Here is a 21,157-nt window from a genome sequence, read left to right on the forward strand (position 1 = left end):
GATGAGCTTAAATGTCCCTTCCTACCCAAGCCATTCCATGATTCTATGACACGTTTTTAAGAGGTGGAGGTGAAGCGATCCAAGCTAAAATGTGGTATCACCCCATTTTAACATACCAGTTATTTCCCTTGGCATTACAGTCAGAAGAGCCAGTCCTAGCTATAGAGAAAAGCTTTGTGTTTATTGGTTTTGTAGCCACTGTAATTTTACTGCATGATCCTAGCTGAATACTCCGTGTTTGTACAGGGAAAATGGGCTGGCTATTTCCATTTGAAAAGCTGGGTTATGGAGGTTCACAGCACCAGATGGCTGTGCATACTTATAATGCTGTGGATTATTAAAGGGCTGTTCTATTTTCCTCTTTCATCCTTCCTTTATTCCTCCTCCCCACATCAACAAATTAATGCTGAATGCTTGGGAATCTGTCCTGCGCAGTCTTTAGTACATGACATCTTTTCATCGGAAACTTTGTGTTCTAGATCTTTTGAACTGGTTGGGTTTGATCACCTCTTTGCAACTGCTTGTGGGCTGAACGATGCCCGGGACATTCCTGAGCCCCAGCATGGTCCTAGCCTGGTTTACCACACAACAGCTCAGAGCTGCTGTTCCCAACCTGCTCCTTTGGAGCTGACACTTTCCATTTGAAGTTGTGTGGGAAGCTCCTAAGTTAGACAGAACTGCTACATTAACGTGCATTTGTGAAAGATGCAATGCAAAGAATACTTGGGGACCTACAGTTAGTTTCATTTAAAAACTAACAGTGTATCACTTGCCTGTTACCAGAGACATCTGAATTTAAAAATGCAGCTACTCTGAAAAATTATAGAAGGTGGAGAAATGTGCCCTGCCTCCGGAACCATGCAGACATGTTAGACTAAGTCATTATTGTGGGGAAAAAAAAAACCTTTGCCATTCATATTTGTGATACCTGGGTGTCATTGGTGTCCTGATTGACTTCCTTCTTAATGGTTTTTAATGGTCCAGATCATAGAATCGTTTGGGTTGGAAGGAACCTTAAAGCTCACCAGTTCCAACCCCCTGCCACGGGCAGGGACACCTTCCACTAGGACTAGATTGCTCCAAGCCCCGTCCAGCCTGGCCTTGAACACTGCCAGGGATGGGGCAGCCACAGCTTCTCTGGGCACCCTGTGCCAGGGCCTCACCACCCTCATAGGCAAGAACTTCTTCCTGAGATCTCATCTCAGTCTCCCCTCTCTCAGGTTAAAGCCATTCCCCCTTGTCCAAGGCCCCTACAGGCCCTTGTTGAAAGCCCGTCTCCAGGTTTCTTGTAGCCCCTTCAGGCAATGGAAGCTGCTCTAAGGTGTCCCTGGAGCCTTCTCTTTTCCAGGCTGAACAAGCCCAGCTCTCTCAGCCTGTCTCCAAGCAGAGCTGCTCCAGCCCTCGCAACATCTCCGTGGCCTCTTCTGGACTCGCTCCAACAGCTCCGTGTCTTCAATAGGACTCTGAACAGCTGCAGTCCGAGTGGAGATATGCATAGGGACACACAGACAAGTCCAAGCAGTGGCGTCCAAGTGTGTTTAGAGGATAGAAAGCAGCTGTTATGAGCCTTGCATCCCTCATAGATTCTTCAAGAAGGGCTTGTTCTGATGCACATAATTAACATCCTGAACCTTTATATCCTTTAGAATATCCTTTATATTAAAAGTTCTGGCTGCCCAGGGCAGGGCTGGTCTTTGCAGCTTCTGGTATCTGCATGGCTTGTCCTTGTAGGATATGAGTGTGCATGTGGAGGAAGATGTACTGCTGAAATCTAGACTCTTCTGAAAGCTGATTTAAAAGAAAAATTTACTTAGGGGGAAGGGGGGAAGTAACTTAGAAACCTGAGTGTAATAGAAATATTTTAAAGAACTAGTGTCCAACAGGAAAACAGATCAAAATCATCTTTGCCATGTATTTTAAGGTAAAAAGTAGAAAGCGTAAACCAGTTGTCTTGTTAGCTTGTTCACAGTACAGGTTTTGGTGGTGGCTTGGCAGCAGCGTGTGCTCCCATCACAGGCAGGGTGAAATTCTGCTCTGGTATATAAAATCAGCCCTGAAAGTTGCTTTGCCTACGGAGTGCCAGCTCCCATCCCCACCTGGGTTTAGTGAGACGAGAGGACTCGCGTTGGTAACACAGGTCAGTGTTTTATGTCAGAGGCTCAAAATGAGCTGGGAGCTCTCTGCGGCATATGTCAGGTCCGTGGTTGCTTCAGCTGGAAGTGCAAGAGGTGAGTTGGTGGTTCAAACTGGAGAACAACAAGTTGTTTGTTCCCCACGTGCCAGTGTGGATGGCACCTCAGTAGCTTTTCTGCTGATGTGAATAACAGGCCAGGGTGGGAACAGGGTTTAATCACAGAGGGCCTAGCATCGCAGGCAGTCACCTAGCCTAAGTGACACTTGTAGGATTATCTCCTGCTTTTCCTCCAGACTCAGAGCCTGAGTCTGAATAGAACATAGGGTACTTGAGAGCTCTTTAAGGCATTGTCAATGAGGCTTCTTTCCCCTGAATATATTATTTAGCAGGGCTGGAGCTGCAGGTTGACAATGTGCTTTACAGGGCTCAGAAGTTCAGGAGATGCTTTTGTAGGAAATGCTGGTGCACCTCAGAAGCAATAGCTGTCATTCCTGAGGGGCCAGAGCTACAAATCTCCACCACAGGAGTTTCTCCCATTGTCATTAAAGCTGCAAGGCAGACTGTAGCACAGGTTTTGTTCTTTGTTGAAGTGCTGCTAATTCTGGACTTTACCAGTCACTCACTTGGACTGATGTAGCTGCTTCTGCAGCCACTTGATGAATTATGACAAGAAATGGTGGCTGAAAACCCCAGCAGAAAAATTGACATGAGCTCTCTGCTTTGGCTCACTTTGGTTGCACAGGCCAAAGCATTCAGCCAGCATAATGAGGAGTGCAGCATTAAAATGGGAATGAACAGTTCTTGAATGACATGCTCATCTTCTGTAGCATGGAGCATTGCTCTTGGCAACGATAAGGGCATGGTATGAAGGCAGTTCCTCTGACCAAGTGAACATGTTCAACCAGTCTATCTATTGGGGCAAGCTCATTCCCGACAAATCTTTTTTGTCTTGTAAATCTTCAAGTAGCTGTCTGCTGGTTTTCTGTGGGTGAATGTGGCAGGAATCTGTGCATTGCTGTAGGCGGCCTCCCTGGTGCTTTGAGACTTCTCCAGCACTCATCCTAGAAGTCAGTGGGACTGGAATACAGTATTTTTGACCTAAAAGCGATCTTTTGCAGCTGCGATAACATGCTTTGTGCCTCATGTTTTTGTAAAGACTGACTGGCAAGGGAGAGTTAGGCCTCTGGGTGTTCCTTACCTTCCCCATAACATCGTCTTTAGAGCTCATGTCAGTTCTCCTGAAAACCACAGGTTAAATTGGGTAGGAATTGGGAAATCAGCATGTATTTTTCCTTCAGGGGTACTGTTAAGACTAAAAGCAAAGCTTGGCAGTCAGATGACTGGTTTTATTTGCACAGGACTAACTAGAAGATCCCTCTGCGGCTTTGTGTCTCTAGTGAAAATGTCAGTGAGCTTTGTGGGGGGGATTGTAGGCTTGTGCTGTGTCGATGGAGTCGAGGAAAGTTCTCAGATGGTCAGGCAGGAGTTGCTATTAGCTTGGAGAACGCTGTAGCCAGGCTCAGGCAGGTCACCTGTAAGAAATGAGTCTCTCTGAAGTTTGCCAGGTTGCCATCTCAGACTTCATTCATGGTTTCACCAGGTAATGAAAGCATGATGAGACTTCAGGATTTGAGCATCAGAGTGACTGTGTGATCCACCTCTAAGTTGTCTGCGAAGGTGCAGGGTGGTGAAAGGTGTCTCCTGGGCCTGGAGGGATGCAAGGGGACAGGCACTCTGGTAACAAGCAAGTTTTGCCAGTAGCTGCAGTTCTTGGATATACAATGTCCATATACATCTTTAAAGCCTGTCTTCCCTCCCTTCTTCTGGATGGCCTCTTAACCTCTTGGATTCAGTTGTTGGTTAGGATAACTGCACAAAAGATAGAAGTGAGGAATGGATGAGCGCACAGCTTATCTCAGAGATCATGAGATACTAAAGGCTGGTTTTTGTATATCCTCACAGTCTCTAGAGAAAGTTTCCTGTCTCCTATGGATCTCCACATGCCTGAAGGTTTGTGCTAGTTAGTAGGTAGGGCATGCTTTTGGTAGGGTTTTTTGTGCGTGTTTTCTTTTAGTTTAAGGGTCCTTTACAGCGTACAGTAATATTGAGCTTTACTGCATCACATCTATTCTGGACTCAAAAGCCTGGTGAACACTGGGGAGAGCACCTTACGGCTGTTGTCCTGTAAGCACGAGCTGGTAAGTCTTCACCAGTGCTTCCTGATGGTTAGATAAAGGATAGCAAAACAATGGCATGACATCCTCCTTTGCACTCTATTGAGCCTGCAGACGAGAGTAAAGATGTACTGTTGTTTCCTTTAGTGGTTGCAGGGGCCCTTGTTAATTCTGCATTAAGATGAGCTATTCAGATTTACTTACTGCAGCTCTTCTACTCCTCTCCTGCCTTTTTTTACTTTAATTGTGCTGCATCATGATTTTAGCCATTCTGCTAAATTCTGGAGTTACGTACAGTACTTTTCAGCGGATGTTCAGCTCTCCAACGTGAGGGGGAGTATCTCCAGTGTTAAACTAGTCCATATCTGGTGCTTCTCTCGTGAAAAAGGAGGTTTGTGAAGTGGATGCTGCACCAGCTATCGCAGACAGAGGACTTGCTTGCAGTTGTTGGGAAAGCTTATCACCTGTAGGAGGTCTGTGTTGGCATTCAGCAGGTACTGCTGAGGTTCTACTCACAATATGGCTATCTACCTGTATTTTTAAGGTATGTAGAAAGACAACAGATCTGCAGTAGTACCTTTCCCTTCTGGAGGAATGCAGTCTAACAGAGAGAACTGCACAGAAGTTATTCTCAAACTGCATTAGGTTTGAAATCAGTTCATAGAGGAACAGGAGGGCAAGGTGAACAAGTATGGTGACTTATCTTCATTTTTGTGGCATTTTTGTGCCACAGAAGAGAGGAATTTTTCATTGCAACAGTGAGATTAAAGGCAAGGCTATGTGAAAAATATCTTCACTCTAAGAGTGCTGAGGCCCTGGCAGAGGTTGCCCAGAGGAGCTGTGGCTGCCCCATCCCTGGCAGTGTTCAAGGCCAGGTTGGACGGGGCTTGGAGCAACCTAGTCCTAGTGGAAGGTGTCCCTGCCCATGGCAGGGGTTTGGAACTGGATGAGCTTTAAAGTCCCTTCCAGCCCAAACCAGGCCGGGATGCTATGGTGGTGTTTAGCTGATGCAGAGTTACATGGCCACTGGGTGGGAGCATTTTCCTTCCAAGCCATTCCCTCTTTCTCTTCAGAGAAAGAGAGGGGTAGAATCTCCTCTAGATCGCTTCGGTCCTGTTGTGTGGCTGCACCTCATGTCTGGTGCTCACGTCCTCCACACCGGTGTTGACCATCCTCAGCTCTCATGCAAACTCCTCCTGTTGTCTTGTGTTACTAAAACGGAGGGCTCCTGGAGTTTTGCTGAGTTAAAGCTGCTGTTCTGCCAAGTGATGCAAGGTTTCTGGTGAATGGATACATTTCTTTAGGGTCTGGAATTGAAAATTGCTAAATTCATGCCACTCAGTTCTTCAGTACAATGTAGCCCTACCTATTTTTAATAAAAGGCTTCAGTGAAGTAAACCCAAAGATATGTATGGTGCAGCAAACAAAACCTCCAGCTGCATAAACAGATCAATAAACTGATTTGTGTTTGCTGACCAGAAGAAAAATCTAATTGCAATTACTCCATAGTCAACATTTGTGGTGAAACTAGAGTAATTGCAATAATCAGAAATCCAATTTGCTTTTGTTTGGAGTTTATTCTTTAGGTTTCATTAAACTGGTCTGGTGCAATGCACAGTCCTCTCAAGGCTTAGGCTGGTTATGTATTCAAGATTTCTACATCTTCAGACTGATAAGTTCTTCATGGATTTCTTCAGATTCTAAATTATCACATTAGGCTTTTTTTAGTATGACTTAAAATGATTGGAGTAGTACTGTTCCTGGTGTTTAGAGGCTCGTTCCACCTGCCAGAATCTCCTGCCCTGTGTTGGGCAGCCGTTGGTTGGCTGAAGTTTGAATGCATTTGAACATCAAAATAGCTCTCAGGTTGCCCCAAGTTCCAAGTCTGTGCAGTTACTAACATCTGCAAGAGGAAATAATGCTTTCCTGCATGTCCTGAAGATAGGTTTCCAGGAAAAGTATTGTGTCAGTCCTCAAGTATTTCTCACCTGAGTGCATCTCTTGCATCTCCTTTGATTAGGGTAACAAAGAGAGGATGGAGATCCTGCCATGACTGTATCTCCATGTAGGACAATGTTCAGAAAGGTAGAAGAGTTTAGATAGAATGGAAAAAATACCCAGGAAAAACAGTACAGTTGGAGTCATGTGAATGTGTTTTCTCCATTTGAATGTGACAAAAACTGTCTCAAGGTGTCAAAGTTGTCTCAATTACTGGTAGCAGTAATGAAGATGAAGAAGTCAAGAGTTCTTGAAAAGCTACTAAAGGAGAGTAGACTTGTCACCAGCATTTATTATCACTTTGAATTAAAGTTGGTAAATTGGGTAGGCATTAGCTTGGACATCTCATTAGTGTTATTTCTAGAGTAGAAAATGAGTCTTCTATGAAGGAAATGGAGTGGGGTGAGCTTTGTCTGCAAGGAGGAGGACAAGGAAAGAAGTGGTTGAAAGTTAATGAGATGTAGACAGATCATGATGACTTGGTGAGTTTAAATGTGTGAATGGCTGATAACTTAAATGAGTCTAAAAAAAGGCTACAGAAAATAGTGTTTTTAAAGTATTTGAAGGCAAGCCTGGTGAAAGGGGAGGGAAAGCCTCTTGCGGCTGGATTTCGTTTGGATCTGTCTGTCTATGGAGGAGAGAATCCAAAGGTCATCTGTAACTAGAGATCTGGAGTTTAAAAGGAACATGATGTGTTGACCTGCCAATGGACATATGGATTAACTCTGGTGTTATCTGAGATTATGCCAATGAAGACTAAACCCTACAAGTCGATGCCCTTCACTGTTATTTAACAAAGAAGCCTTACCCAGAAGTCTGGTAGGAAGTCAGTAGCTTGAAATGGGATTTCTATCTCCCTGTTGCAGAGGCATATTTTGCTTTTTTTGGACCTGTTGTTTTCAGTAGCGTAACCAAAGAGCTCAGTTACACTATTTATAACACAGACCAGAGTGTTCATTGAAAATTTTAACGTTTATTGTGGTTTTTGCTACATTTGGAAAGGGTTTTTGTTATTTTATTTATCCTGTTTATAAACAAATGCCCTGATGAGTGTCTGATTGAAGATTGTCCTGGTTCTATTCTAACAAGCACCTGGTTTCTTCTTACCATTCATGGTCAAGATGCATTTAATCAGCTAAGAAAAAGTGATTTAAGGCAGGTCATGACAAACTATATTTGAAAGCAGTAGACAGAAAAGCTAGAATTTTAAGAAATCTTTGTGTTAGCTGATTTTATTCTTGACACGGGGAGGGGAGTGGATTTTGGACGTGGTTTCACAGTGCAGAAGTGGTGTCTGATGCATAGAAGGTTGTGCTTCCCTCCTGAGCACCCTGGCTCGAAGTATTTCCATCTCTGCCCTGAATACATTCAGGAACATTTATAGGTTTTTATTCATGTACCAGGATTTTCTTTCAATTCATATCATCAGTTCATATCATCTTCACTCTCTTCTCTTGCATAGTTAGTGACAGTGATCATACATCTCATTTTAGCTGAGCTGAGTGTGCCAGGCTGATTTAGTCATTGCTTTAAAAAAACCACTTTCTGCAACCTAATCATCATAGCAGGTGGTTTCTTGACTAGAATCACAGAATCCCAGACTGGTTTGAGTTGGAAGGGACCTTAAATCCTATCCAGTTCCAACCCCCTGCCATGGGCAGAGACACCTTCCACTAGAGCAGGTTGCTTGAGTTCATCTTCCCTGCCTATGCCATGAACTGCCCATGTCCCAGGTGCAGGGCTGGAACTCTCAGAGCGTCCTGTCTTTCATTATAAAATCCTCCCATGGATCCAGCAACTCTCTTCGTGGTGCCTTTGAGTCTTTTGAAAGAGAAAATTGCTTTTGGTAGCAATAAATGGACCTCAAAAAAATCAGGACATACCTTTTTTAGATCTTTTGCACAAGGAAAGGATATTGCATCTGACAGTAGAGTTGGTGGACTCCCAGTTTTAAACTAGCTGGGTTCCTCCTCACCAAATGAAGAGTGAAAGACGCAGAGTAGCAGTCTTTTCCTTTTCTAACCACACATGCCATTTGCACTCATGTGTTTGGACATCACCTTAATTATTGTATCGGAATCTTCACTTCATTGCATGGATCTGCTCAGGCTTTTTTTATTTCATGTACTTGAAAAATTCAGTATCGGTGGTTTCAGGAGGGGTGAGACCCCCACAACACCTGGTGACTGCAGAAACCTGCTCTAGCCTGGGTCAAATCATCACATGGGTTTTCATGTTAGCCATACTGCCTCCTCCACTCTTACAGTGGACTCTGCCACCATTTTCTTCCTAGCTTTGGCCACAGCCCAACTTTCATATCATGCTAAAGGCAATGTTCTCACTTCAGGATTGATGCAGAGGTCAGTGATCCATCCTTTGTGAGCAGTGCATCTTGCATTCAAGCAGTAATGGTTTCATCGGATACAAAGCACTTGGATTGAGGAGGGTCTTCGTGGGATACTGCTACTGCTCTTTTTGTTGTGTGATTTTGGAAGATGACTTGAAAAGATGAGGTGGGAGCAGAATGTAGGTCTGGGAGCCCGTGTGTGTTCATGGTACAGCAACTGGTGCAAGATGCGTGTGTGACTAGTGTGACTGCTGGAGAAGGTGGAGCTGGATGATGGGGTGAAGGGACCTGGAAACTGGGGATGTCTGTGTGTGTGTGTATGTGATTCTCAGGGCAAGGATGAGACCACATGAGGATCTGGTGACGAGAGGGACCAGGGAAGTCCCAGCTGGCTGCTGGAGAGATGTTCGAGTCTGGGGTTGACCGAGACTGCTTGTGTGTGTGTGCACACCCATGTGTAGGTGTCTGTAGGCTTGCATGGTGTCTGTAGGCTTGAGGCACCTGGGAAGGCCCCTGAGGTCCAGGGTCAGCTGAGTGCCCAAACACAGCTGCTGGAGGCATCCATGCTCCACCTATGCATGTGTAGGCATTCCACCTAACTCAGCCTCTCCCCCTAGCCTACTCTTGAAGTAGGTGTATCTCATTCTGAAGACACAACTCATCTTCTCATCCTGAAGTCATTCGTGTGACTTTTTGTCGGGGACTCTAACAATAGGACAAGGGGTGATGGGTTAAAACTTAAACAGGGGAAGTTCAGGTTACATAAAAGGAAGAAGTAATTTACTGTGAGGGTGGTGAGGCACTGGAACAGGTTGCCCAGAGAAGCTGCCCCATCCGTGGCAGTGTTCAAGTCCAGGTTGGACGGGGCTTGGAGCACCCTGGTCTACTGGAAGGTGTCCTTGCCCATGGCAGGGGTTTGGAACTGGATGAGCTTTAAGGTCCCTTCCAACCCAAACCAGTCTGGGATTCTCCTTGGACAGATAGGGTTGGTCGCAACTTGGAAGATTTGAGGATGAAAGAGAACAGAAGCGCCTTTTGGGCATAGGAAGAATTAATTAATCAATCAGCAAAGCTGTGCTGGGATGTTTCATTCTAATCATCTCTTTTGTGTTTCAGCCCTGGCCCAGTGTTTCCAATCTGGCCAAGGATTTCATTGATCGTCTACTCACGGTGGACCCCAGTGACAGGATGACAGCCCTTCAGGCGCTGAAGCACCCGTGGGTGGTCAGCATGGCAGCCTCTTCCTCCATGAAGAACCTACACCGTTCCATCTCACAGAACCTTCTCAAGAGGGCGTCTTCCCGCTGCCAGAGCACCAAGTCTGCCCAGTCCACCCGCTCCAGCCGCTCCACCAAATCCAACAAGTCACGGCGGGTTCGGGAACGGGAGCTGCGCGAGCTCAACCTGCGCTACCAGCAGCAGTACACAGGCTGAGGACTGGGCTGGGACCTGCCAGGCATCTTCACATATGTCTTCTCTGCAGTGTAGGTGTGCAACATCCACACACTCAATGAGGAACATCTAGGTTCCTCCTTCTCTCCCTCCAAGTGTCCCCCTCATCTGTGAGGAGGTGTCCTTGCCATGAGGAACCTCGTGATGGCTATTACCCTGCAAGCTGTGCCACCGGGGTCTCGTGTCTGAAACGGGGGAGCCCTTGTGGGCTCAGAGCACAACTCAGAGTTTCGAGTAATACACAAATTAAGGAGCCATGTGGGGACAAAAGCTCTTTCTGTAGCCCAGGAGCTTGGTTGTTCATAGTTATTTATTAATTCCAGAGCGTTAAGCTTCTCTCACTTGCATATGAAAAGAGAAGGAATCACTTTAAGTGGATGTGTATCTGGTTTGAAAATGATACAGGCACAGAGTTGGAGCAGGTTTAGTCAGATCTGTGGTGCCTTCGTAGTAAGGCTGGTATGAATCATAGCATCAGAAGTAGGATAGCTCTGACTCACTGGCATGCTGCCCACCAGCTCCTTGCTGAAGTGATGCCAGTTTTCCAGGATGGCTGGGAAGCTGTGAGGTTTCCCCAAGGGATGCCATCTGCCTCACGGCATCGGGGGATTACTGGAGCTGCACCAGAGCTGCTGTGCAATTTGGGAACAAGGCTGAAGTGCTGCGGGCTCAGAGCTAGGAGTCTGGTTCCTTTGATATGGACTGGGGGGTGCTTCTGATGGAAGGGTGGGAAGATGATTATCATCCTGTGGGAACTTCATGGTACGCAAAGAGATGTCTTTGGCAAGGCAGGTTTTTTTGGGGTTCCTTGCTGTCCCCCTTGAATTATCCTTCCCTTATTTGCATCAAGACCAGTGCCTCCCAGGCAGGGTTTGTTCTTGCCATGACCTGCCCCTGTCATATGTGGTTTTTGCCCTTCAGACCAGCATTGCCAACCATGTCACTTCACCAAAGCTTTGGTGGTTCCAGGTCTTGCCCCCTGTCTGCAGGTTTTACAGGGCTCCCCTGCTTTCATGCCTGCTCTGCCCTGGTACTGCCATCCCTGCTCTGGGACAGTGAAGTGATGGTGGGAGATGTTGGAATAGCCACAGATGGCTCCAATAGCATCAGGGTAGGGCTTGAGTAGTGGAGGCCCAATCCTGGAGTGTCAGCAGTGACAATACCCTGGAGACATTGCACGAACACTTTAGAGCTGCTAGGGGTGACTTAAATTCAACAGGAAAAAGCTGCCTTTTAGTTTTCTTGTGCTGGATGGGTGCTGTGGGGGCTTCTTGTGAAGGACCTCGCAGGGGAGGTGGGAGCTTTAGAGCTGAGCTTTGTGCAAGGCTGCTGAGATACCTTTCAAAGTAGTTAGAGCAGCACAGTGGGGCTGATAGCACAGTGTCAGGGTGGATTTGGCCTCTTGTGGTAGCAGAGAAAAGACCTGCAGTGAAGGAGAATGTTGGGCTTGGAAACTTTTCATACGAAGCCCTACGGTTTGCTTTATGCTGTGCACTTGGGAAGTGCTTGCTTGGCTCTGAGTTGGAAATGCGGGCTATGCAAGCTCAAGAGCTGGTGAGCGTGGCCTTTCCACCCAAGACTGATGTCTGTGCCACCACGTTTTACTGTCAGCAAGGTTTTAAGTGGTCGGTCACATCTCCAGGGAGCTCCAACTGCAAAGCAGCGCAGCTTCAGTGGGAGAAGATTGAGTTTTCTGTGCTAAGATTGGCTATAACCACTGTGAGCACAGCCTGGTGTGCCCAGGCATGTGATGGGGGATACAGCAGAGGGCACCTGAGGACAGGAGGTGTGTGTAACAGGGGTGAATTCCAAATCCTTTGCATGGTTTTGCATATTATTCTGAGAACTCTGCATCCTTTGCAGGCTGCCATTTCTCTGAGTAGCCATCCTACGCGTGGTCTTTCTGCCATCAGCTTTAGCAGATACCACAGAATTACCAAAAATTGGGGTTTTTTTCAGCTCTGTGGATTGCAACAAAAAGTTACTTCAGCTTCTTTTACCTTCTCACATAGTTTTTTCCTGGTTCATTATCATGAACTATAAGCTGGATGTGATTTCTGATGTCTGACAAAAGAGTCAGCTTGCCTTGTCTTGCTTCATAACAATTCAGTGCCCCTCAGATGACTCTCCAAAAGCAGCAACCGTGCTACGACAAGTAGCAAATGGAAAATTTTTCTTTCCCTGTATGTTGAGAGATGACAGGATGCTCTCGGAGGGCTTCTGGCTTTGAGCTCATAGGAGTCTTAGAGCATCACGCAGGCACTGTGCTCTCTTTTACCTCCTGGGTGCTCTCATGGCCCTCCCCAGGTTATCTTGCACCGTGTTTAGCCTTAAAATAGGTGTTTTGCCTGTGGAGGTCAAAGTGATGAACTGAGCCAAGACCTCTATAACCTGAGACCCTTCCCTTTGACCACTAGGCCATCAAAATGCACAGGCGTCATGCAGATGTCTATCCATACTGGTCCTTCATGTGTTCTCTTGTGGGGTGGCATCCATGAAGATGGAGAGGAGGTCAGGATGTTGAGCTCTGCTTTGACCAGGCTTGTTTCTTCACCTTCACAAAACAGAACAAGAATCTTCCCGTCTGTGACAATTTTTGGTTTGTTGCTCTTTTCAGCAGTTGGCGGAAGGAGTAGTTCAGAGTGATGTTGCTTGAGGTGATTTTGGTGTGGAATATGTTTTGGGAAGAAAGATGTTGCTACATAGGTTACTGACAGTGTCAGTTTTCTGTGATGATGGTCTAGGACTGGGAGGTGAATTGGCAGAAAGGAGGATCCTTCACCTACAGGAGCAATACTGGAGAGCTGCAATCCACCTCCTTGAGGTGTGGAGATGTTTGTGGTCCTCAGGCGTCCCGCTGCTAGGGAATTGCACCAAAGAGAACCAAGACTATCCCATAAGGGTCTTTAGCTTTTTTATAAAGATAACTCTTAATTCTCTTCACAAATGCAATGTTTTCTTGTTTGCATGGAAAAATCAGTATAAACATGGGGAAAATCTGTATGGGCTTTCCTTAGATCATTTTATTGTAACACTCTTGGGTCAATCCCTTTTCTTTTCCTAAATTCAGTATTTGCAGGACCTCTTGTACCCAGACAATGACATGTGTGGGCAGAGGGGCACTAGCAGAGCTCCGTCCAAGTGACCCTTGGAGCCCTTGGTGATCTTTCTGTTTTCACTCTATCTGGAAAGCTGGGGTGGTCCAAATGCTGTGTTGCACGATCCAGCTTAAGAGAAATTCCTCGGGTGCTTTTATCCTTGCAGACGTGGCACATTTTCAGCTGGATCTGGAGGGCGGGAGGGGCGCGTGCACAGGCAAAGTGCTGTGATTTTGAGCCGTAGTTAAGTGCCTTCAATCTTCTTCTAAGCAGCTCTTCACTGTGAATTACCTTGATCATCTGTCTTCCATATATATTCCACAGGAGCATCTCAGTGCTCGGTTTATCTCAAGTCTCAGGAGTTTACACTTTTCAGGAGTGCCTTGTTTGGGGATTTTAGAAGCTAAATCTCTCTGATGTTTTTTTTTTCCTGCTCTTCCATTAATTTTTAAATCTCCTTGTTTGGCTCTGAATGGTGGTTCTAATTTGACTGGCAGGGTTTTTGGGAAGACTTCCTCTGCTACTGAATTAGCTGTGAGGAGGCAGGTAACAAACGCATGTTCCAGCCCCTTGCTGAATTGCAGCTTCATATTAGCTGGGGTGCAGAACTCCCGAGTGCTTTTGTTCATGCAATGAAAATGATGCTGGAATGACACCTAGTGGCAAATTGTAGTGTGTCCATGTACAGCCCTCTCCTGGTTTCCTGCCCACTGTTCCTGGGTGAGATGCTCTTACAAAGAGGAATCTGGGTTTGGAGCGATGCTCATGGACCACACCTGCAGTCCTCATGTTCAGCAACCTTCGCAGCATGGCACCATTTTATCCTATAGTGATCCTGAAGAGCAATTAGACAACATAGGGATGAGCACATGCACCCACTGGAACGTATCAACCCCCCAGCGTCTCAAGGAGCTGCTTACCAGCACCCTGCCTTGGGGAGGCATCTTGGGGGACACTGGGAGAAAGCAAAACCTAAAGACACCGAGGCTGGAAACATTAGGTTTGGGACTTTCTCCCATCATGAGATACAATGGAGCAGCTCAGGGTGTTGCTTTCCAGCATATTCTGTTTCAGGGGAATGCAGTTGTAAGGAGTAAAGGGAATGGCAGTTGGTTGTCGTTTGGAACTTAGCAGTACTGTGTAAAACATCCCCATAGTTTTGTCCTAGGAGTTTGGCTGCTTTCTTGGGGGAGAAATTTATGGCTTCAAAGCATGTGGCCTGTCAGTTCCCTGTTTTTTTATACTTTTTTTTAAGGGTTATTGGAAAGGAACATGAAAAGGTCTTCCAGAAAGAACATGAGGTGGTTTGCAGACTTACATTGAGATTTTGAATACATCATATATTTTTCTATGCATTTTGCTAAAACAGCAGTTACTTGTCCATGTTTGATTTACTTCTCACCCTTCTCAGGCTTCTAGAAACCTAACATGTCAACCCAGTGGTGGTAGAAACCTCCCTTCCTTCAACCCAGAAGAAGTCCGTGCTTTTTAACACTGAGGTTGTGAGCATCCAGAGGCTCCTGCCAGTCCCTGGACTGCATTGTTCTTGGAAATGCACAACTGTATGTAAAGGCTTTATAGCCATGACAGGAGTGTAAGCACTGACAAAAGGGGTCTGACCTGGCTTTGGTAGTGATGTGGAAACCAGCTGCAGAGTAGGGACTGTGTTACAGATTTATGTTGGAAATGATAAACCTTCAAACTGTTAACTTCTTTGGAATTTGGTTATTTTCTTCTTATAGTCAGATGTCTTCTGCTTTGTTAATTTACTGCTCAATTTCTCAATCCTGTTTTCTACGTGGGTGTTTGGCTGAAGTACTAATACAGTCAACTTTGATGCAGTGCACAAACTGGAATAGGAGGCGTGGGCAGTGTGACCACTTGGCAGCAGCTCTGGATTTGGCTCTGTAGGAGCCGTGGTGAGTCCTGGAGCGAGATAAAAGCAGCTGTACAGTGTCCTGCAGGTGTGAGAAGGCTCCCTTTGGGGGCCCTACAGTGCAGGCTTAGCAAAAGATGGTCTTGTACAACACAGGACAACTAGTGTGTGGCTGTTGACAAGCCTCTTATTAGACTACATGGGACCATATTCTTATTTTAAGTGGGGATACTAAAGATTTGGAGGGTTTCAGGTGGGTTAAATTAAAATCTCAATTGTTTGACTTAATTCAGTTTTCTAAATGAAACACAGAGATTGGCTTTTTTGGAGGGATCACACCCTCTGGAGGAGCTGGCAACCTGTTGTCTGGCACCAGTGGGAGCCCTGGGATTTGCAGGGAGGGTGGTTCTGTTCTGGCCTCTCACCAGCTTGGCTTCATCCTGGAAAATACCACAAAGTGCCTGTGCCACGCAGTGCCAGGCGCCAAGTTGCCTACACCCCTCTGGGGAGGTTTTTGGTGCTTTTTTTGACCGCTCAGTCTCCTCTTTGAGCCTGGATGAAGATCATAGCTCCTGGGTGCTCCAGAGGCAGGTGCCTGCATGTCACTTGTGCCTTACTGTGCAGTAGATTTGCCACAAAAAGAAATGTGAAGCAGCAGGATGCGTGGTGGCAATGGCATCATGGAGCTTGGTACCTTCCACCCTCAGTGTCCCAGTGGCGGAGGGACATCAGGAGGCAGCTCTGCCTGCCTGATGGCAGTTCTTTCTTCTCTCACTGTCCTCCCCTGCATGGTGATTCCATGGGTCTCTTGTGTGTGACGTGACTGTTGCACTGCGTTTGTCTACTGAATGTGGATGAGCTCTGCGGCCGTGGCCAGGCGGGTTGGGAATGCGTAGCTCCTGCGTGGATGCCCAGATGCCATGAGTTTTCCTGTTGCCTTTCACTACGGAAAGACACCTCCCAGGACACTGTTGGGGCTGGAGATCTGCCATGACTTACTGTTATTTTTGGTTGCTGAATTTCCAGTGCTGGCTTGGAACGGTTTGGAAGTAATTCTGGTCGCATCCCGTTCATCTCCTTACAGGGCTTTTTCAAGAACCATCCAGTTCTGTGACTTGCCTTTTGAGTCTTTACCCTGAAAACTGTCTTGTTAGGATGAGGTCTGAACCTTTGTAATTAGTCTGTAACATTACCGTTAGAGTGTACAGAATTATTTATTTTGTGTACTCAGTCTGCTAAACATGGAAGTGTATCTGTGTACCCCATCGCTCTGCTGTCATTACTTCTGCCTCATAGAATCAAAAACTAGGTTGGAAAAGACCTTTAAGATCATCAAGTGCAACTGTTCCCCCAAGCACTGCCAAGGCCACCACTGAAGCGTGTCACTGAGGGCCTCATCTACACGGTTTGTGAACACTACCAGGGACGGTGACTCCACCACTGCCCTGGGCAGCCTGTTCCATTGCCTGACCACCCTTTCCGAGGAGAAATTGTCCCTAATTTCCAGCCTAAACCTCCCCTGGTGCAGCTTGAGGCTGTTTCCTCTTGTCCCATCCCTTGTTCCTTGGGAAAAGAGACCAGCCACCTCCTGGCTCCATCCTCCTCCCAGGTAGTTGTAGAGAGTGATAAGGTCCCCCTGAGCCTTCTCTTCTCCAGACTAAACTCCCCCAGTTCTCTCGGCCATTCCTCATCACGCTTGTGCTCCAGGCCCTTCACCAGCTCCGTTGCCCTTCTCTGGCCCAGCTCCAGCACCTCAATGTCTCTTTTGTAGTGAGGGGCCCAGAAGTGAACACAGGATTCGAGTATCCATGAGTTGCTGTGGGCTGATTTGCTGCAAGGAGCCACTTTCTGGGCTGTGAATGATGGTCTGTAAACACATGGAAAGGCAGGAAGGAGCTGCTCACCCCTCTAATACGTTGCACAGCAAGAAGGTACCAAAGTGCCCATAAAAGAGTTTGCTGGAGTCTTTACTGCAGGTGCCTCAGGAGCTGCCTAAGGGAGACCTGGTACAGGGCTGGGATGTCCAGAGGGGTGCTCTGGGGGAGTCGGGTGCTCAGCCTCTTGCTGGAAAGCAGGGTTTAGAGGCTGAGCAGGCACCTGGGGACATTTCCTCCCCTTTTATTTGGCTGCAAGGTGGTAAACTGGGCCGGAGAAATACCCTGGTTCACCCCCAGCAACTTGTCACCTCTCCAGTTCTACTCTGGGCAGCTTCGGGGGACCAAGAGGGAAACCTGCCACACCAGTGTACACCCCTTTTGAACCATCCCCTCCTGGAAAGGTGAGTTCTCAGGAGCAAGGGACCCCATCCCAGCAGTGGCAGGGGGTTGACATTGGCAAAGGTTTTATCTCACATTCACAACATTGTTAAAACTACCCGATGCCTCATGCTGGGACAGTCTGATCCTGCTTCTCAGGACTAGCTCTATTTTGAGCTGCCCAGAACCGGGTTTCCCTTAGTGTGTGTTCCCAGGCAAGTTACTGGTCTAAATAGCAAGGAGGGATCTTTTTAGACCCTGTTCACCCACCAGCACCCACCCTCCATGGCAAGAGGAACTACAGCTTCACAGGCCCTTCCCAGGTGGGACCAACTGGTGCTGGAGACCCTGTGCCTTGATCAGTGAAGGACCATCACAGAAACTTCACCCACCCTCAGCGCTGGGGTGGTCTCTGGGCTGGTGCTGGGGCATAGATTCATGTGCTTGAAGACCCTGTGAGTAGCCCTTGAGCTGCTTCCAGTCCCTGCTCCACCTCTGCCTGGGCATCGTGTCCTGGCTTCCCCCCTTCCCAGCAAGTCCAAGGTGGCCCCTAAGCTCCAGCTCTCAGAAGTGCTGGGCTTCAGGAGAGGAGCAGGGGGTGTCCCAGGCTCCCACTGGTCTGCATCATGAGAGGAAAGGAGCCAGAGGCAGCGCTGGAAAATGTTGACACTTTATTCCAAAGCCTTGCTCCCAGCTCTGCTGAGCTCTCCGTGCTGGGAGCAGCCACCAGCAACAAGATCCCTCCCGCACCAGCTCTGTCTCTAAGCCTGAACAACGCTGTCGATCCAGTTTCGGAAGTGGCTTACACGGGTGTAGGCAGTTGGTGTGTTGACATTGCAGTTGCCGCTTCCCCAGGAGACAATGCCAGTCAAGGTCCAGACGCCCTCATCCTGGTATACCAGAGTCAGTCTGTGGAAAAGACACCCCATGCTTAGTGGTCCCACCACATGCTCTGAACTGGTCCTTGACACCCCAGGCACCTGGTCGCGGGGACATGGAGCTTAAATCTCTCACTCTGTCCATGCAAGGTTGAGGAGAGGAGGACCCCATGTGTTCTCCTCTTCCTCTGGCCTCCCTGTGCTGCAGCAGGAATTTGGCTCCTTACCTGGCAGGAGGAGGCGCCGGCACCGCCGGCACAGACCATGGAGCTGGTGATCTGGCTTCCCCAGTATTTGGCGCACTCACTGGAGAAGACCAAGGGCAGGGATACCTGCTACAGGCTGTCTGCCAGTATGTAGGCTAGGGGAAAGAAGCACCATTAAACACCCTGGTGTCAGCAGCTCTCCTGGGGCCTTTGGGAGTGTGCAGGCACCCTGGGCAGCTCCCAAACACATGGGTGCTGCCATGCAAAGAGCCTTCCCCATCCATGCCAACCTATTCCTTCTTCCCAGGAATATGCCCCATTCCTGGCAGTGTTCAAGGCCAGGTTGGACAGGGCCTGGAGCAACCTGGTCTAGTGGAAGGTGTCCCTGCCCATGGCAGGGGGTTAGAGCTGGATGAGCTTTAAGGTCCCTTCCAACCCAAACCATTCTGTGATTCCATGATTCCCCAGGAGGGATCATCTTGGCCAAGCAGCCCTGAGCAAGGGCAGGCTCGTGCCCATTCACTGTTTGCACCCATCCACCTCCTGAGCACACACCTACATCCGTGCTTGCACCACTGCACATGTATGCAGACTTATGTGCCCAGACAGGGTTACACAACTGCCCAACTCCCCCTCCTCTCATGCACACAAGCTGTCACCCCCCGAAGGTGCCACCAGGCACACCCGGACCATGCAGGGCCCTCCCCAAAGCTGCAGTTATGTACAGTTGACGCTGATGCGTCCCCAGCCGGTGGTGACACACTGGAGGTTGTCAGGCAGATGCAGGTCAGTGGGGGGCAGGCAGACGGGGGACACATGGGGTCCCAGCTTGGCAGGCGAGGCAAGCTTCAGCAGGGCAATGTCATTGTTCAGGGTGTAGGAGTTCCAGTCGGGGTTCGTAATGACCTGCCAAGAAATACCGGAATGTGAGAGAGGCTTTGGGCAAGGGCTTGTAGGGACAGGACAAGGGGGAATGGCTTTAACCTGGCAGAGGGGAGACTGAGATGAGATCTCAGGAAGAAGTTCTTCCCTGTGAGGGTGGTGAGGCCCTGGCACAGGGTGCCCCGAGAAGCTGTGGCTGCCCCATCCCTGGCAGTGTTCAAGGCCAGGTTGGACAGGGCTTAGAGCAACCTTCTCTAGTGGAAGGTGTCCCTGCCAGTGGCAGGGGGTTGGAACTGGGTGGGCTTTAAGGTCCTTTCCCACCCAAACTGTTCCATGATTCTACGATTCATCCCTGCCCTCCGAGAGCAGCCATGGTGCAGAGCTGCAGTCCTGTCCCAGCACCAGGGCCGTCCGGCTCACCCTGACCACATTCTTCACTTGAACGGGGTCAGCTCTAGAGGTGCGGTCATATCCCCCAAGGATGACGACGTGCAAGAGTGGCCTGCAGGAAGTAAGAGGGTCAGTGGGATACACGGCAGCCAGCACCCAGGGTGGGAGCAGCGCTGGGGACGCACTGCACTGTGTGCCCAAGGGAAGCCACCATGGGGAGAGCTGGGGAGGGAGCCCTGGGCTGCTCAGTTTCTTGGCTGCTGGCCTTAAGGGCTGTCCCAAGTGCCACTCGGTGATGCCCAGCGCACTCCAAGCCCCCGGTGGCACCAGCATGGGCTGGCTGCCTGTTGCTCCTCACTTGAATTCGCAGTGGGCAGCGGTGACGACCCAGTTCTCATTGATCAAGGAGCCACCACAGAAGTGGGATCCGTAGCGGTTCTGGGGAGAAAAGGAGGAAGAGCTGGGGCTGGGCAGCTGAGTCGCCTCCTGAAGCGGGGGGCAGGCAGAGGGTGTCACAGGGCCACTTGGTGCCTGGGGAGTGGGTCGGTGTTGTACCTGCAGGGAGACCTGCCAGGGCCACAAGCCGGGCACTGTGTCCTGCCCGTTGATGATCCTCTCAGTGTGGGAGAGCGAGGGGCTGATGCTGGGCTCCCCACAGCCTGCGGGAGAGGCAGACAGGCACAGGGGTGACCCCAAAAGCTCAGGGATCACACCCAGGGGCTGCCTGTGCCAGTGCAAGTGGCTCTGTGTCACCATCCCTGGGGTACCCTGGTCCTGCTGCACCCCAAGGACCTCCCCACACCCATCAAAGCGCTTACCTGAGACTGTGCTGGCAAGGGCCAGGCAGGCAACTGCCCACAGAAACATCATCCTGGGGAGACTCGGCTGTGCTATCGAGGCCACCAGCTTTATAGCAGCCAGGAGCCACTGCTCGTACCTGGGGAGGGTAAAGACCCCGCTGTGAAGACTTGGCCAAAGCTGGCACCTATCCTGTCCCGTGCAAGTGGGGACATGGGAATGAGCTGTCAAAAGCACTCTGGGGTGCTCATGCTATCGCTGTGATAGTTGTGTCAGTTTGTGCTATGGAGCACTGCAGGGCAGTGCTGGAGGCACACGGCTGGGGCAGCAGTGGGGCTGGGCGTGCTGGGACAGGTGCCAGTGCCTGGGGTGCGGGAGGTCACCCTATCCCCTGCCCAGTTCACATCTGCAGGCACTAGAGCTCTTTTTCCATGCAAGTCCTGGTCTGGGGTAGCACTGGTCCCAGCTGGATGTTCCCAGGGCCCAAGGCCAGACCATGAGCCATGGCTGGATGCAGGTGAGCGTGTCCCAGAGCCATTGGGGCAGGTGGGGTGGGCAGACACCTTCCCAGGCAGGCAGGAGATGTGGCCAGAGCTGGACAGGACACCGCGAGCCCCAGGGAGGACGGGGGCACCTACCCTGGACACAGGGGTACGGAGTGTCTCATCA

The 21,157-nt window shown here is 49.0% G+C and overlaps 2 protein-coding genes across 3 annotated transcripts in view; one reads left to right on the forward strand and one right to left on the reverse strand.

Annotated features, from left to right (window-relative positions):
- The window catches only part of PSKH1 (protein serine kinase H1), a 41,671-nt gene extending 25,327 nt beyond the window's left edge, over positions 1-16,344 (forward strand). For both annotated transcript variants that reach the window (XM_030469768.1, XM_030469767.1), the window contains exon 4: positions 9,770-16,344. In XM_030469768.1, the coding sequence (XP_030325628.1) occupies positions 9,770-10,087 (318 nt within the window). In that variant the 3' untranslated portion in view covers positions 10,088-16,344. The remainder of the gene's footprint in view (positions 1-9,769) is intronic.
- A 1,648-nt stretch (positions 16,345-17,992) lies between these two features.
- CTRL (chymotrypsin like) lies at positions 17,993-20,747 on the reverse strand. The gene is given in 6 exon segments (XM_030469867.1): positions 17,993-18,573; positions 19,144-19,324; positions 19,721-19,802; positions 20,049-20,128; positions 20,246-20,349; positions 20,509-20,747. Coding segments are annotated over 6 exon segments (807 nt in total). The 5' UTR covers positions 20,561-20,747; the 3' UTR covers positions 17,993-18,265.
- Between the last annotated feature and the right edge of the window lie 410 nt (positions 20,748-21,157).

Source organism: Strigops habroptila, chromosome Z (genome assembly GCF_004027225.2).
Source record: "Strigops habroptila isolate Jane chromosome Z, bStrHab1.2.pri, whole genome shotgun sequence".
Taxonomy (NCBI): Eukaryota; Metazoa; Chordata; class Aves; order Psittaciformes; family Psittacidae; genus Strigops; species Strigops habroptila.